The sequence below is a fragment of the Salmo trutta genome, chromosome 7, assembly GCF_901001165.1.
Source record: "Salmo trutta chromosome 7, fSalTru1.1, whole genome shotgun sequence".
In the NCBI taxonomy this organism is placed as follows: Eukaryota; Metazoa; Chordata; class Actinopteri; order Salmoniformes; family Salmonidae; genus Salmo; species Salmo trutta.
This window is the reverse complement of record NC_042963.1, coordinates 55,109,898-55,127,983: the sequence shown is the minus strand read 5'-3', so window position 1 is coordinate 55,127,983 and position 18,086 is coordinate 55,109,898. Positions and strand designations below refer to the sequence as shown.

Here is an 18,086-nt window from a genome sequence, read left to right as displayed (position 1 = left end):
CGAAACTAAAGTCGCACTGCATGCAGCATTTAATGTTGTTACTCCTATGACCAGAGAAAGTGAAATATTCCTCTATATTAAAAAAGACAAACCGGAAGACGCCAATAATTCGCTGAACAAAAATATACATGCAACAATGTCAACCATTTTACTGAGTTACAGTTCATAGAGGGAAATCAGTCAATTGTCATAAATTCATTAGGCCCTAATTTATGGATTTCACATGACTGGGAATACAGATATACATCTGTTGGTCACAGATACTTTACAGAAAGGGTAGGGGCGTGGATCAGAAAACCAGTCAAAACCAGGCACACTTCTCCAGCATGCCGGTGGCCATCGAAGGTGAGCATTTGCCCGCTGAAGTCGGTTACGATGCCAAACTACCGTAGGGTCAAGACCCTGGTGAGGACAACGAGCACGCAGATGAGCTTCCCTGAAACGGTTTCTGACTGTTTGTGCAGAAATCCTTCAGTTGTGCAAATCCACACTTCCATCAGATGTCTTGGTGGCTGGTCTCAGATGATCCCGCAGGTGAAGAAACCGGATGTGGAGGTCCTGGGCTGGCGTGGTTACACGTGGTCTGTGAGGTCGGTTGGACCTACTGCCAAGTTCTCTAAAACAACGTTTGAGGCGGCTTATGGTAGAGAAATGAACATTAGATTCTCTGGCAACAGCTCTGGTGGACATTCCTGCAGTCAGCATGCCAATTGCACGCTCCCTCAAAACATGTGGCATTGTGTTGTGTGACACAACATTTTAGAGAAGCCTTTTATTGTCCCCAGCACAAGGTGCACCTGTGTAATGATCATGCTGTTTAATCAGCTTCTTGACTAACCTCTCTCTCCCTCTTACCCCAGGCACGTTGAAGAGGAGGAGAGCCCAGCAGCACGCCAGGGAGGCCAGAGATGCTCAGGTTCACCAGTCCCAGTCCCACCACGGAGATGTCAGTCACGGCCAGCACCGCCCTGTCTCTGGGGGCCAGCGGCAGCAGCCCTCACGCCAACCCCAGCCCCAGAGGCACCACCGCAGCCAGGGCCAGCCCAGAGAAAACTACCAGATGGGTCAGATGAGACGCTGAGCTGCTGAGACGCTGGGGTTCGGGGTGGGAACACTGCTCCCTCCGTCGACTGCTCCTTGCCTTGCCTTGGCTCCTCCTTGTGCCTATCTATGTCACCGCTGGGATTGAGATTTGAACCCATTTTTTTGTGGTATTTGAACCCATGTCTCCAGGGTGGAAATCCTACATCTTAACCATTAAACCAAGAGGATTTTCTTAGATGTTTTATGATTTAGGATAGACGGAATTGAGGAAAAGAAAAGGGAACCACACTTTTTTAGTTTTTACACACTTTTTTTTTAGGATGTCCTCATTATCTAATGGTTAAGGCGTTGTGTTGCCATGTGGGAGACCCGGCTTCAAATCCCACCGGTTTACACCTAACAGTGGGATAAAACACGTGCTTCACTCCACCCAAAGAACAGCCTAAACGGGTTGTTTACCATCCCCGTACGTCAGACCCTCCATCTACAAACAGACAAACAGGACGGAGTTGAGAAAGCTCACATAAAGACCCTCTCTAACGACCACCACTGGGGCTGCAGCACCTCTGACCTCTTCACATAAAGACCCTCTCTAACGACCACCACTGGGGCTGCAGCACCTCTGACCTCTTCACATAAAGACCCTCTCTAACGACCACCACTGGGGCTGCAGCACCTCTGACCTCTTCACATAAAGACCCTCTCTAACGACCACCACTGGGGCTGCAGCACCTCTGACCTCTTCACATAAAGACCCTCCTTCAACGACCAACGCTCGGGCTCTATCGCTGTGGGAGTGAGATCCACCATTTTAGTTGACCATCCGCCATTTTTGTCATTCTGTGGAGTGGAAGTGACCATCAGCCGTGCAGTGTGGAGTGGAAGTGACCATCAGCCGTGCAGTGTGGCGTGGAAGTGACCATCAGCCGTGCAGTGTGGCGTGGAAGTGACCATCAGCCGTGCAGTGTGGCGTGGAAGTGACCATCAGACATTGCATTTCTCATTTATTTTAATAGCGTTCCAAGGAGTGGAGGAATGGTTTCATCACATGTAGCTTTAGTCATGTGTTTTTTTTCTTCTCTCTTTTCATTTGCAAAGTCCCTGCTGCTGAGTGAGAACACACATATGTTCCTAGGCTCCTGGTTGGTTGAAATGTTTTGTCAGCCATCTTAGCCAGAAATTAAAGAGCTTTGCTGGACTTGTGATTACGACACAACGTTTCAAACTAAGCAGCAAAAAGACACAAGGCTTTGTTTCTCCGTGCAGACTCTCTGACCTGTCTGTCTGTCTGTCTGTCTGTCTGTCTGTCTCTCTGACCTGTCTGACAGACTGTCTCTGACTGACAGTCTGTCTGTAAAGATTTCAGTGTAACATAACATGAGTGAAAAAACACAACTATTTCTTCTACTGTAAATGTACATATGATTCTTTACTGTTTTTGGTTAGTACTGTACTCTCAGGACAGTAACACAAATGATGGTATCTGGAAGAGGAAATGGGTAAGTTCTGTGGACTCTGGACACTGAAGTCGGGAATTTTGACAGCATTTCAGCAATCAAGTTCTCCTTTTGCTGCAATCATGGAATCCTATGGATGGAATTCTCATAGTGTTTAGGTTCCAGGGGTTCCAGAGGTAGAACATAAGGTCACCACCATATCTCACTACTTCTCACCTTTGACCTTTTGTGACGTTCAAGAGCTCCCTCATCTCTTCATCTGGTATTTTTGCTAACAACTTGTTTCTGGTCTCGTCGTGACGTAACAACTTGTTTCTGGTCTCGTCGTGACGTAACAACTTGTTTCTGGTCTCGTCGTGACGTAACAACTTGTTCTGGTCTCGTCGTGACGTAACAACTTGTTCTGGTCTCGTCGTGACGTAACAACTTGTTCTGGTCTCGTCGTGACGTAACAACTTGTTTCTGGTCTCGTCGTGACGTAACAACTTGTTTCTGGTCTCGTCGTGACGTAACAACTTGTTTCTGGTCTCGTCGTGACGTAACAACTTGTTCTGGTCTCGTCGTGACGTAACAACTTGTTTCTGGTCTCGTCGTGACGTAACAACTTGTTTCTGGTCTCGTCATGACGTAACAACTTGTTTCTGGTCTCGTCGTGACGTAACAACTTGTTTCTGGTCTCGTCGTGACGTAACAACTTGTTTCTGGTCTCAACGTGACGTAACAACTTGTTTCTGGTCTCAACGTGACGTAACAACTTGTTTCTGGTCTCAACGTGACGTAACAACTTGTTCTGGTCTCGTCGTGACGTAACAACTTGTTTCTGGTCTCGTCGTGATAGAAAGGAAAGGGAAGTTCACTTTTTCTTTTGTTTTGTCCCAGTTTTTAATTTTTTTTAATATACGTTTTGATGCAGTAGAATAAATATAACAAATAACCACTAATTAAAAGCTGATTCTGCCTGTCAGGTCACTGAAGGTAGGCTAAGCTAAGCTTGGCATAGGGTGCATCCAAAATAGCACCCTATTCCCTATTTATCCCTGGTCCAAACTAGTGCACTATATACAGTTGAAGTTGGAAGTTTACATACAGTTAGGTTGGAGTCATTAAAACTTGTTTTTCAACCACTCCACAAATGTATTTTTAACAAACTATAGTTTTGGCAAGTCGGTTAGGATATCTACTTTGTGCATGACACAAGTCATTTTTCCAACAATTGTTTACAGACAGATTATTTCACTGTATCACAATTCCAGTGGGTCAGAAGTTTACATACACTAAGTTGACTGTGCCTTTAAACAACTTGGAAAATTCCAGAAAATGACATCATGGCTTTAGAAGCTTCTGATAGGCTAATTGACATAATTTTACGTCAATTGGAGGTGTACCTGTGGATGTATTTCAAGGCCTACCTTCAAACTCAGTGCCTCAAAAGAAATCAGCCAAGACCTCAGAAAAAAAATTGTAGACCTACACAAGTCTGGTTCATCCTTGGAGCAATTTCCAAACGCCTGAAGGTACCACGTTCATCTGTACAACAATAGTACGCAAGTATAAACACCATGGGACCACGTAGCCGTCATACCGCTCAGGAAGGAGACGCGTTCTGTCTCCTAGAGATGAACGTACTTTGGTGCGAAAAGTGCAAATCAATCCCAGAACAACACTAAAGGACCTTGTGAAGATGCTGGAGGAAACAGGTACAAAAGTATCTATATCCACAGTAAAACAAGTCCTATATCGACATAACCTGAAAGGCCGCTCAGCAAAGGAAGAAGCAACTGCTCCAAAACTGCCCCAAAAAAAGCCAGACTACAGTTTGCAATTGCACATGGGGACAAAGATTGTACTTTTTGGAGAAATGCCCTCTGGTCTGATGAAACAAAAATAGAACTGTTTGGCCACAATGACCATCGTTATGTTTGCAGGAAAAATGGAGAGGCTTACAACCCGAAGAACACCATCCCAACCGTGAAGCACGAGGGTGGCAGCATCATGTTGTGGGGGTGCTTTGCTGCAGGAGGGACTGGTGCATTTCACAAAATAGATGTCATCATGAGGATGGAAAATTATGTGGATATATTGAAGCAACATCTCAAGACATCAGTCAGGAAGTTAAAGCTTGGTCGCAAATGGGTCTTCCAAATGGACAATGACCCCAAACATACTTCCAAAGTTGCGGCAAAATGGCTTAAGGACAACAAAGTTAAGGTATTGGAGTGGCCATCACAAAGCCCTGACCTCAGTCCTGTAGAAAATTTGTGGGTAGAACTGAAAAAGCATTTGCGAGGCAAGGGGGCCTAGAAACCTGACTCAGTTACACCAGCTCTGTCAGGAGGAATGGGCCAAAATTCACCCAACTTATTGTGGGAAGCTTGTGGAAGGCTACCGGAAACGTTTGGCCCAAGTTAAACAATTTAAAGACAATGCTACCAAATACTAATTGAGTGTATGTAAACTTCTGACCCACTGGGAATGTGATGAAAGAAATAAAAGCTGAAATAAATTAGCTATTATTCTGACATTTCACATTCTTAAAATAAAGTGGTGATCCTAACTGACCTAAAACAGGGAATTTTTACGAGGATTAAATGTCAGGAATTGTGGAAAAACTGAGTTTAAATGTATTTGGCTGAGGTGTATGTAAACTTCCGACTCCAACTGTAGCTCTTCGGGTGCCATTTCGTATGTACACTTACTTTAGTACAGAGAGGCTATTAATGACACATTTCTAGGTTTACGTGAGTGTGGAAATAAAACAAATATCAATTCCAATATGGAGAAAAATAATGAGAATAAAAAGACATTAGTTAATTTTCAGATCAAAAGTCTGACAATCTACGATGTGGCCATGTAGTCATGTTTTTCTTTATTTAAATGTGACCATTGTTGATTGACTACTTGGCTGTAAGGTCTGTAATATTTTCTCTGTTACACAATTAATCATAACTGATCCATGTTCCTATGATAGCTGGGGGTTGATTTTAGCTAGGTATTTTAACCACTAGAACAAACAGGAGTTATTCCAAGACGATCACACATTCTCATTGTCCACTATGACCAAACACTTTTGTTTTTTAGAGCTAGTTTCTGGATTGAATGGTCATTTTCCCCATGCATTGATCACTTGCCCTGTAAAAATGTGTGTGGATGATTGGGTTGTGTTGATTTAGGCACCAAACGGAAGAAAACACAATGCAACGGGGAAGGACTACCTGGGCTATTCCAATAAGAAACACGGTTTAAATTTGTTTTTTTATTATTTTTTTGGCCGTTGCAAAAATGTTTTTTAAAACATATATTTTATTTTTTTTGCGTTGTAAAAAAAATGTTTTTTAAGATGTTTTAATTTTTTGTATTTTTTTTGCTGTGTGCCCTAATGAACATGACCCTGTTCTGTTAAAAGACTGTGTCCCACTGTGACCCTTTACATTAGTTAACATGAGTGTTGTTGTGCCATACTTTATGAACGAGTCTTTATATTTTTATCTTTACTTTTATGTAGGAAAAACCAGTAAGAAGCTCTCTAAAAGCCATCCACTAGTTTGAATGGACGAATGGAAGACTCATATCCTGGTCCCAGAACAGTTTGTGCTTGTCTGGCTAACTCCTGTGGTGTAATTGTCATACTAAACAGTGATTTGACTATGACTGACCATAGAAGTTGGTCGTGTACCTCTGCTCAGACTTTGCAGACGTATGATCTTACAAAGCCTGGATAGATATTTTAAGTACGAGCTAACCACACCATATGTTATAGCAACTGGTGCCTGACGACACTGTCAATGGTGTGGTACATAACCATTCGTTGATGCAACGTCTAAAGAAAGAGGAGGCTGGTAGCGGGACTGTTTGACCTCCGGTGTTTACTCCTGCCCTTAATACTACAAAGGCAGTGGACTAGGTTGATTTTAGAACAGCCTAGATCAGGGATGGGCAACTTTTGATGAGGTGGTGGGAGCCATAAAATCTAAACTCCTCATGAGGGGCGGCAGTGGCTCTCTGGTCTGTGTACCCACACTAAAAAACGCTGATTCATACAGTCCGTGCCGACCCTAGCCTTTTTGGGTCCCTAAGTGAAATTTTGTTCGGGGGGGGGGGGGAGCAAAACATTTTAGCGCCCACCCTTCCCCCACTTGACAGCAGAGAGATTTTTTTTCTTCTTCGTTTTTAGAGTTAATTTCCTGCAATTCTACACATTTTGCTATGGGGCGTAGACAATGTTGCAGTTTTTAAAGAAAGTTTTCTGTAATTCTACACAATTTACCATGGGGTGGAGAGAAGATATAAAATTGCTATAAGTAATTTTATGCAATTCTACTCATTTTGCTATGGTGGCGAAGAGAAACATTTTGCACTTTTACAGCCAATGGCGAAGTTGCATAAAGATGGAAGAATGTATATTGTGCTAAAGCTGATACATTTAAAAGAGTAATGTAGGGAAATGTACAATACGGCGAACTTTAGCAAACAAGCCATTTGTGGTTAAGTACATGGGGGGGGGGGGTCGTCATCTTTATGCACCTTTTGCTATTTCCTGCATTTCTGCTCATTTTGCCATAGGGTGGAGAGAAATGTTTGCCGTTTTAAATATATCTGAGTGAAAGTGACTAACAAAATCAATGGGGTCCCCACCCGGTCGGTAATTTGACCATGGCTAGACTACCTTACCAATCAAATATTTTATTTTTGTTTCTGACATGGGCTAATTGAGTGACTGACATGACAAGATAGAAACTGCTGATACAAAACCACATTTAGAAATTGGACCTTGTGTATTCTACCATTCTAACTTAACATTTAAGTTTATATTTTTTGGGGGGAGGAAATTTGATCTGTGGTACCCGTCCCTGGCCTAGATCATGTAAACAGATTCAAAGCTAACGGACTTGCTTTCCTGTTCTGGGTCATGATCACACCTAACCTTTTTCACACTATCGTGCTGACTCCAACTGTTATTTTCACATGGTCCTTTCCAGCAACGATGGTGGATGTGTAACCAGGCCAGGGCAGTATATCTTGCTTTGGCTTGGCTCGGTTCGGCTCGGTTGTGTGATGGGCTCTGTAGGGGACTTTCTCACATTGAATCCTGTATGTCACATTGCTGAATAAATGATTGCTAAACTCATCATGGAGTCTGTAGAAAATGAAGCTGTTTTAAAAACCATACTACTGGCTAGTACACTCACAATACACTCACTAACCCAGACGTATTTCCTTGTAAACTTGTACAGTACTTGGGAGTTTTTATTTCAAGATAAAAATTTGAATTTTGATACGTCTGTTACTTTCTTTTTTTTTTGTATTGTAAATCCAGAGAAACTGTTCAGAGATGTTCATCCACTATATATACAACAGTATGTGGACCCCCCTCTCCCTTCAAACTTGAGGATTTGGCTATTTCAGCCACAAACATTGGCAGTAGAATGGCCTTACTGAAGATCTCAGTGACTTTCAACATGGCACCACGGTCATAGGATGCCACCTTTCCAGAAAGTCAGTTCGTCAAATTTCTGCCCTGCTTGTAGTGCTGTTATTGTGAGGTGGAAACGTTTAGGAGCAACAATGGCTCAGCCGTGAAGTGGTAGGCCACACACGCTCACAGAACGGGACTGCTGAGTGCTGAAGCGTGTAGTGCGTTAAAATCGTCTGTCCTCGGTTGCAACACTCACTACCGAGTTCCAAACTGCCTCTGGAAGCAACGTCAGCACAGTAACTGTTTGTTGGGAGCTTCATGCAATAGGTTTCCATGGCCGAGCAGCGTCGGCTGGAGTGGTGTAAAGCTCGCCACCATTGGACTCTGGAGTGGTGGAAACACATTCTCTGGAGTGATGAATCACACTTCACCATCTGGCAGTCCGACGGATGAATCTGTGTTTGCCAGCTACCAGGAGAACGCTACCTGCCCCAATGCGTAGTTCCAACTGTAAAGTTTGGTGGAGGAGGAATAATGGTCTGGGGCAATTTTTGATGGTTTGGGCCCCTTAGTTCCAGTGAAGGGAAATCTTAACGCTACAGCATACAATGACATTCTAGATGATTCTGTGCTTCCAACTTTGTGGCAACTGTTTGGGGAAGGCCCTTTCCTGTTTCAGAAAAGCGAGGTTCATACTGAAATAATTGTCAAGATCGGTGTGGAATAACTTGACTGGCCTGCACAGAGCCCTGACCTCAACCCCATGAAACACCTTTTGGGATGAACGCCGACTGCGAGCCAGGCCTAATCGCCGAACGTCAGTGCCCAACCTCTCTAATGCTCTTGTGGCTGAATGAAAGCAAGTCCCCGCAGCAATGTTTCAACATCTAGTGGAAAACCTTCCCAGAAGAGTGGATGCTGTTATAGCAGCAAATGAGGGGACCAGCTCCATTTTAATGCCCATGATTTTGGAACGAGATGTTGGACGAGCGGGTGTCCACATACTTTTGGCCATGTAGTGTATGTGATAAACTCTCCCCTTCTCAGTAACACTTGATTTGAAGGGGCCTTATATAAGTATTACATAACATTCATAAATCATAAATTACACATTCATATTAAATACTTACACACTGCTTATGAATGTTATGTATATGGTTTATGAATGTTATAAAGTCCTTATTTAGCTATCCTTCAAATAAAGTGTTACCAACCTTTCTGAGTTATGTTCTTATCTGTGCTAATTGAAATGGGATTCATTTTAAATATATGTACAAGTTTTTTTTTCTTCTCCAACATCATGAAAATGTTAAAAACAATTAATTGTGATGGACTAACTGTGAGTTCGTAAATTCGCTCTGGCTATCTGCTCCGATTTCAGAGCACTCCCGTCTGATTGTGTCAGAGCGCAGAATAACTGCTGAATCTGTCATTAAACGTCAGTCAAAAAGCGTCATTAAATTGTCACCAACGTTCTGGATAACATGAAGGGGAAAAAAGCCTAACCAGCTCTTCTAGGGCGAGTAAAATGGTCAGAGTGAGGTGTTCTCTCATTTTTGTCTGGAAGTAGCTAGCACGCTAGCTAATTATAGCTGGTTAGCTTGTGCGTTTGACTGCCGTTGTGAGGCCAGAACGCTTGGATCAACCCTTCTCCTCCGCCAGATACGCGCTCTGAACGCTCCGTCAGCCGAAACGCTCTCAATTTACGGACGCTCAGAGCGGCACTCTGGCCGCTCTCTGTCACTCCAGAGTGAATTTACAAACGCATCCTAAAGTCTTTTATTCATTGTCATTTCATTGTGTCTGTTCTCCTGTGGCATGGTTTGGATTAGAACAACAACAACACAAGAAATAATGCCAGAAAAATGTTAATTTATTTTTTATTTTGTAATCTTCATGGTAAAAAAAAAAAAATTCGAAAGTTTCTAGATATAAAACATGCACTGAAATGTCAAAAATTGAGTTGAAAATGTTGTAGGTGAAATGATGTAGGCCGAAAGAACACAAGATGATTGAAAAGTAAAAACTACTGTCTGATTTTTAATGTTCACTGTGTTTTATACAGTATCAAAAAATGTTGTTCACTTTGAACATTTTTACTAAAAATTTCAAAAAATGTATTGTGCAAAGAGATGTAATTTTTTGGAGTACTTGAAATGCATTAATTAAAATTAAAAGACTCGTTCAAAATAAACAGGATCCAGGATTCACTGTTTTTGTCTTTTTTAGAATGTTCATCAGCTCTTCTATTGGTGTTCCGTTGTCATTTCTACACAATTCAAGAATGGACTGACGGTCTTTTTAATGGGAATACAATGAGACTGACTGTCTTTAATGGGAATACAATGAGACTGACTGTCTTTAATGGGAATACAATCTGAGACTGACGGCCTTTTTAATGAAAATACAATCTGAGACTGACGGCCTTTTTAATGGGAATACAATCTGAGACTGATGGTCTTTTTAATGGGAATACGATCTGAGACTGACGGTCTTTTTAATGGGAATACAATCTGAGACTGACGGTCTTTTTAATGGGAATACAATCTGAAACTGACTTTTTTTAAAAGACAATCTGAGACTGACTGTCTTTTGTATTCCCATTAAATCTGAGACTGATGGCCTTTTTAATGGGAATACAATGAGACTGACGGTCTTTTTAATGGGAATACAATCTGAGACTGACTTTTTTATGGGAATACAATCTGAGACTGACTGTCTTTAATGGGAATACAATCTGAGACTGACTGTCTTTAATGGGAATACAATCTGAGACTGACGGTCTTTTTAATGGGAATACAATCTGAAACTGACAGTCTTTTTAATGGGAATACAATCTGAGACTGACGGTCTTTTTAATGGGAATACAATCTGAGACTGACAGCCTTTTTAATGGGAATACAATCTGAGACTGATTGTCTTTTTTATGGGAATACAATCTGAGACTGATTGTCTTTTTTATGGGAATACAATCTGAGACTGACTGTCTTTAATGGGAATACAATCTGAGACTGACTGTCTTTAAAAGACAATCTGAGACTGACAGTCTTTTTAATGTGAATACAATCTGAGACTGACTGTCTTTAAAAGACAATCTGAGACTGACGGTGTTTTTGATGGGAATACAATCTGAGACTGACTGTCTTTTTAATGGGAATACAATCTGAGACTGACGGTCTTTTTAATGGGAATACAATCTGAGACTGACTGTCTTTAATGGGAATACAATGAGACTGACTGTCTTTAATGGGAATACAATCTGAGACTGACGGCCTTTTTAATGAAAATACAATCTGAGACTGACGGCCTTTTTAATGGGAATACAATCTGAGACTGATGGTCTTTTTAATGGGAATACGATCTGAGACTGATGGTCTTTTTAATGGGAATACGATCTGAGATTGACGGTCTTTTTAATGGGAATACAATCTGAGACTGACGGTCTTTTTAATGGGAATACAATCTGAAACTGACTTTTTTTAAAAGACAATCTGAGACTGACTGTCTTTTGTATTCCCATTAAATCTGAGACTGATGGCCTTTTTAATGGGAATACAATGAGACTGACGGTCTTTTTAATGGGAATACAATCTGAGACTGACTTTTTTATGGGAATACAATCTGAGACTGACTGTCTTTAATGGGAATACAATCTGAGACTGACTGTCTTTAATGGGAATACAATCTGAGACTGACGGCCTTTTTAATAGGAATACAATCTGAGACTGACGGTCTTTTTAATGGGAATACAATCTGAAACTGACAGTCTTTTTAATGGGAATACAATCTGAGACTGACGGTCTTTTTAATGGGAATACAATCTGAGACTGACAGCCTTTTTAATGGGAATACAATCTGAGACTGATTGTCTTTTTTATGGGAATACAATCTGAGACTGATTGTCTTTTTTATGGGAATACAATCTGAGACTGACTGTCTTTAATGGGAATACAATCTGAGACTGACTGTCTTTAAAAGACAATCTGAGACTGACAGTCTTTTTAATGTGAATACAATCTGAGACTGACTGTCTTTAAAAGACAATCTGAGACTGACGGTGTTTTTGATGGGAATACAATCTGAGACTGACTGTCTTTTTAATGGGAATACAATCTGAGACTGACGGTCTTTTTAATGGGAATACAATCTGAGACTGACGGTCTTTTTAATGGGAATACAATCTGAGACTGATGGTCTTTTTAATGGGAATACAATCTGAGACTGACCGTCTTTTTAATGGGAATACAAGCTGAGACTGACTGTCTTTTTAATGGGAATACAATCTGAGTTTTGGCCCGTCTTGTATGTTTTTATTTGGGGAGACACCTGGCCAGATCCTTTCAACCCTAAAACCACAACCTCCTAGATATCTATACCATAGAGCGGGTATTACAACTGATGTCATTCTAATTTCTGACATACATTATCTATGTATTGTAAATCATGACGTAACAGAAACCTATAGGGTCGTGTCCATACTGTGTGTTTTTTTTCATGGAAAACCCCCGGACCCATAGCACATACCAGGACATGTGCTGTGTCATTGATTGTCAATACAGATCCTCAATACAGTGATTGGCTGTTGGCAATGTGACTGAATGAACTTTCACCCACAACAGTTGAGTAGGTTCAATAAACAGTCTAGCAGGAGCAGCAGTACAGTGCCATGCCTCTAGCTGTTCATTATGTATCTACTGAACTGGTGTACGGAGACTGAGCTGGTCTGGTCATATTCCACAGAACAAATTAGCATGAAAACCCCAGACCTGTTTTGTGCTAACCTTCCACTTTCTGGGGAGGATCTCAATTTGGTTTTCCACGACTGCTTGTGTCCTCCGTCCTTGCCTGCTTTTGAAAAATGTCGAAGGTAATGGAGGAGCGGAGGCAAGAAGAGGAACGTGGAAACAAATGTCTACCTGGGGCGGCAAGTAGCCTAGTGGTTAGAGCTTTGGACTAGTAACTGAAAGGTGGCAAGATTGAATCCCTGAGGTAAAAATCTGTCTTTCTGCCCCCTGAACAAGGCACTTAACCCACTGATCCTAGGCCGTCATTATAAATAAGAATTTGTTCTTGACTGACTTGCCTAGTTAAATTTTAAAAAAATGTATGAAAGGACTTTCCTTCTGTCATATGTTTGGCTTTATGACACTGAAAACAAGAAGTGGAATATTAGCACAAACTGACTGGTACCCAGGCTAAGAATAAACACACTACTTCTGGTTCTCCTGGCAGAGTTCTATACTGAGCACTGGGTTTGGGAGATGGTAATGGGTGCTGGACTGTTCCCCGGACAGGAGTGATTAGAAGTCAGCCCAGATCTTCATATGTCAGCCTCTGGCCCTGAACATCTCCTGGGGGTGGTGGGACAAAAAACACACAACTTTTCATATTTCAAGCAACAAAAAACACAACTTTTCATATTTCAAGCAACAAAAAACACAACTTTTCATATTTTAAGCAAAAAAAATCACTTTTCATATTTAAAGCAAAAAAAACACAACTTTTCATATTTCAAGCAACAAAAAACTAACAAAAAATGCTTTTCTATCTCCTGGTGAAAGTAACTTTATAACTTTAGGCCTTTTGATACTGATATCTACCTGCTATTCTGAAGGTCTCCAGAGCCTCTGGTTGGTAGTTGTCCATGCGGCTGTAAGAATAGGCTAGGTTACCCAGGCTCCCCCTGTCTTCTCCACTGGTCTGAGGCACCTATAGGGATGTGCAAAACAATCAACTGAGTTACCTAATAGCTGCCGTGATCATGATTCATGTTGAGGATTGGTTTAAGGTTTTATTTCAGGCTGTGGCTTAGAGTTGTAATATCCATCAGTTCCGTGCATTAACAGCACTATAGTGATTCAACCTCGAAGGACCAAACGGGTCCCAGTGTGTGTGTGTGAGAGGACCTCTGTACCAAACAGGCGTGCAGACCCTGTGTGATAGGGTAAAGACAGGGAGTAGAGACCCTGAACGCTGTAGATGGCCCCTAGGTTCTGCAGTAGCCCACTTCTCAGAAGAAGACTGTATGTAGTCTGCATGAGACAGTCTACCGGTGTTGTCTGGGTAGTGCCATCTGCCAGTGCCTCGGTAAAAACAGGTCACTGCCTGGCTGAACTGACCCAGGGCACAGTGGTGAAGTCCCACGTCAGTCAATAGCTGCCCTGAGGGATATGAGAGGAACAACCTTGTTACATGCAGAATTCATTTTTCTAATTTATGCACATCACAACCTGCTAGAAAAGGAGAAAGGGTGAAGAAGACATGGAGGAACGTGTAATCAGTACTGTACCACCTAACTTGGAAGAACTAACTTCCACCCTGTGTCCTGAAGACACCTCTGCAGCAGTCTCTTAGATGCCTTCTCACCCAGTATAGAGTATCTGGCCGTCTCTCTCTGGGCCACTGCTGCATCATCCCTCCTGCCAGCCTTCTGGTATGCAATGGCAGCGAGGGGAAAGGTCACTGCTTTGTCCTCCAGAGACCCAGCAGTAGGAGATCTTGACCAGGCTATCACCCAGGATACTGGGGCTTCTGCTGAACCTGTGTCAATGAATGAATGAATGAATGAATGAATGAATGAATGAATGAATGAATGAATGAATGAATGGGGACTATTTAGATGTCAAGTACAATACAAATAATAATAATAATATAGATTCAATAAACAAAAGAGGCCTCTTCTACCATGATAATTATGTTGTGTTGCTGCCATGTTGATGTCATGTTGTCTTGCTGCCATGTTGATGTCATGTTGTCTTGCTGCCATGTTGATGTCATGTTGTCTTGCTGCCATGTTGATGTCATGTTGTCTTGCTGCCATGTTGATGTCTTGCTGCCATGTTGATGTCATGTTGTGTTGCTGCCATGTTGATGTCATGTTGTGTTGCTGCCATGTTGATGTCATGTTGTCTTGCTGCCATGTTGATGTCTTGCTGCCATGTTGATGTCATGTTGTGTTGCTGCCATGTTGATGTCATGCTGCCATGTTGATGGCATGTTGTCTTGCTGCCATGTTGATGTCATGTTGTCTTGCTGCCATGTTGATGTCTTGCTGCCATGTTGATGTCATGTTGTCTTGCTGCCATGTTGATGTCATGTTGTGTTGCTGCCATGTTGATGTCATGTTGTGTTGCTGCCATGTTGATGTCATGTTGTGTTGCTGCCATGTTGATGTCATGTTGTGTTGCTGCCATGTTGATGTTATGTTTTGCTTGCTACCATGCTGTGTTGTCGTCTTAGGTCTCTCTTTATGTGGTGTTGTGGTGTCTCTCTTGTCGTGATGTGTGTTTTGTCCTATATTTGTATTTTTTTAATCTCCTGTCCCCGCAGGAGGCCTTTTGCCTTTTGGTAGGCAGTCATTCTAAATAAGAATGTGTTCTTAACTGACTTACCTAGTTAAATAAAATAAAAAAGACTTTGTATGGTAGGCCAACGTAGACCTATTCATAGCCAAAGTACCTCCTATACAACCTGACTGCCTTCTGATAGAACACTGGAGCCTTCTGATAGAACACTGGAGTCTTCTGATAGAACACTGGAGCCTTCTGATAGAACACTGGAGCCTTCTGACAGAACACTGGAGTCTTCTGATAGAACACTGGAGCCTTCTGATAGAACACTGGAGCCTTCTGATAGAACATTGGAGCCTTCTGATAGAACACTGGAGCCTTCTGATAGAACATTGGAGTCTTCTGATAGAACACTGGAGTCTTCTGATAGAACACTGGAGTCTTCTGATAGAACAATGGAGTCTTCTGATAGAACACTGGAGTCTTCTGATAGAACACTGGAGTGTTTTGTCTTGGGAATGCTGTGTTTGAGATTGAGGACTTCCAGCTGCAGCTCCACTTGTGATCCTCGGGTTAAACCAAAACATTCCACTAGTCAATCTATAATCAAAGGGATTCAAAGGAGAGTTGGAGACATTAATTGCATGATACAGTGATAATAGCCTTTATGATTCAATGGCTCACAAATTGCAATTCTTACTTATCACTTGTCAAGGTGGTCTTTGAATAATATCCTATTTATTTGCAGGTGCTTTAAAAGTAGCCAGTGATTGGTGGTTTAGTCCCTCACTTTGCAAAACAGGAGCCTTTGTGAGTCTGTCTAGTTAAATGAATGGCAAAAAAGCGTTGGCTTTATGCAACTAAGCAACGAGTTGTCCACCAACAAACGTCTGTGCTTTGCGCTGATCCTGGCTTCATCTCTGTTTAACTCCTGTGGTTGTTGTCGTGTCAATGCCCAAAGACAACACAAACAGCTGCTATGATAACTTCAATAAATAAAACAAGACACATTTTTATGTTTTTTTAATTACGAATCCAAGTAACGAATGAATGAAATTTTATTTTCATGTCAAATCACCAGTTGGCAACCCGTTCCTTATGGGATTAATTGACACATAAACAAACATTACAATAAATCACTGTGGTAATTCAATGATAATTCTCCTTCCTGTGTTCTCTGCATTGGGCATTTCATACAGAGTGAAAAACAAGGTTAAGTATAAATCAATACATAGTAGTCAATAAGGTTATCCAAACAATAATTATATCCCTAGAGCAGTAAAATAATATACAAACACATTGTATATATATATACACAATATTTGTTTACACAGACAGGAATATATTTGTCACATTGAAGTACTTTGGATTCAATTTACATGGCAACAATACAAAATGAATTTTTTTTAACGAAAGCACAAGTAAACAATGTCATATTATATACTGGGTGTTTCGAGCCCTGAATACTGATTGGCTGACAGCCGTGGTATACCACGGGTGTGACAACATGTATTTTTACGGCTCTAATTACGTTGGTAAACAGTTTATAATCGCATTAAAGCACCTCGGGGGTTTGTGGTATACGACCGATATACCACGACTAAGGGCTGTATCCAGGCACTCCGCGTTGCGTCGTACTTAAGAACAGCCCTTAGCCGTGGTATATTGGCCATATATCACACCCCCTCTGGCCTTATTTGTTAATTACACAACAAATTCTTTAACGACCGTACAAAGAATTCATGAATTGTAAATCATAACAGTTGTTGTTTTTTGTTTGGGATTTCTCCAGTTTTCTTTGAATACATAAATGTTTCAATGTGCGGAGTATGAAGTGTATGGTCAAAATTGCGATCTATCTAAGCCTATATTGAAGCTTTTCTGCAATTACAAACATTACTACAACAACTAAATAACATATTATGGGCCTGGGTTGACTGTTAGCATGAACCTCTTGTTTGAAACCAATTATAATTGATGTAAAACTGGGAAAAAAGTATTTGATCCCCTGCTGATTTTGTACGTTTGCCCACTGACAAAGAAATGACCAGTCTATAATTTTAATGGTAGGTTTATTTGAACAGTGAGAGGCAGAATAACAACAAAAAAATCCAGACAAACACATGTCAAAATGTTATAAAAACCCTTGTTATACATGCCCGTCTTTTATACAGGTAACAAACTGAGATTAGGAGCACTCCCTTTAAGAGTGTGCTCCTAATCTCAGCTCGTTACCTGTATAAAAGACACCTGGGAGCCAGAAATCTTTCTGATTGACAGGGGGTCAAATACTTATTTCCCTCATTCAAATTCAAATCAATTTATAACATTTTTGACATGTGTTTTCCTGGATTTTTTTTATTGTTATTCTGTCTCTCACTGTTCAAATAAAACTACCATTAAAATTATAGACTGATCATTTCTTTGTCAGTGGGCAAACGTACAAAATCAGCAGGGGATCAAATACTTTTTTCCCTCACTGTACATAATATTATAAGGGCTCTTTTCCAATGTTGTTGCTGATTGCTACATATAGCACCTCCTTAAGAACTTACCATTCTGTATCTTTACCTATAAACAAGTTACTGGGTGAACCATGTGCTATATCTACTCAATAACCTGTTCTACGGTGTTTCTCCAGGCTACATCTATTCAATAACCTGTTCTACAGTGTTTCTCCATGCTATATCTACTCAATAACCTGTTCTACGGTGTTTCTCCAGGCTATATCTACTCAATAACCTGTTCTACGGTGGTTCTCCAGGCTACATCTATTCAATAACCTGTTCTACAGTGTTTCTCCATGCTATATCTACTCAATAACCTGTTCTACGGTGTTTCTCCAGGCTATATCTACTCAATAACCGGTTCTACGGTGTTTCT

At 41.2% G+C, this 18,086-nt stretch overlaps 1 protein-coding gene across 2 annotated transcripts in view; it reads left to right on the top strand.

Moving 5' to 3' along the window:
- The window catches only part of LOC115197708 (disintegrin and metalloproteinase domain-containing protein 10-like), a 47,842-nt gene extending 44,952 nt beyond the window's left edge, over nucleotides 1-2,890 (top strand). For both annotated transcript variants that reach the window (XM_029759483.1, XM_029759482.1), the window contains exon 16: nucleotides 861-2,890. In XM_029759483.1, the coding sequence (XP_029615343.1) occupies nucleotides 861-1,081 (221 nt within the window). In that variant the 3' untranslated portion in view covers nucleotides 1,082-2,890. The remainder of the gene's footprint in view (nucleotides 1-860) is intronic.
- Nucleotides 2,891-18,086: the final 15,196 nt, after the last annotated feature.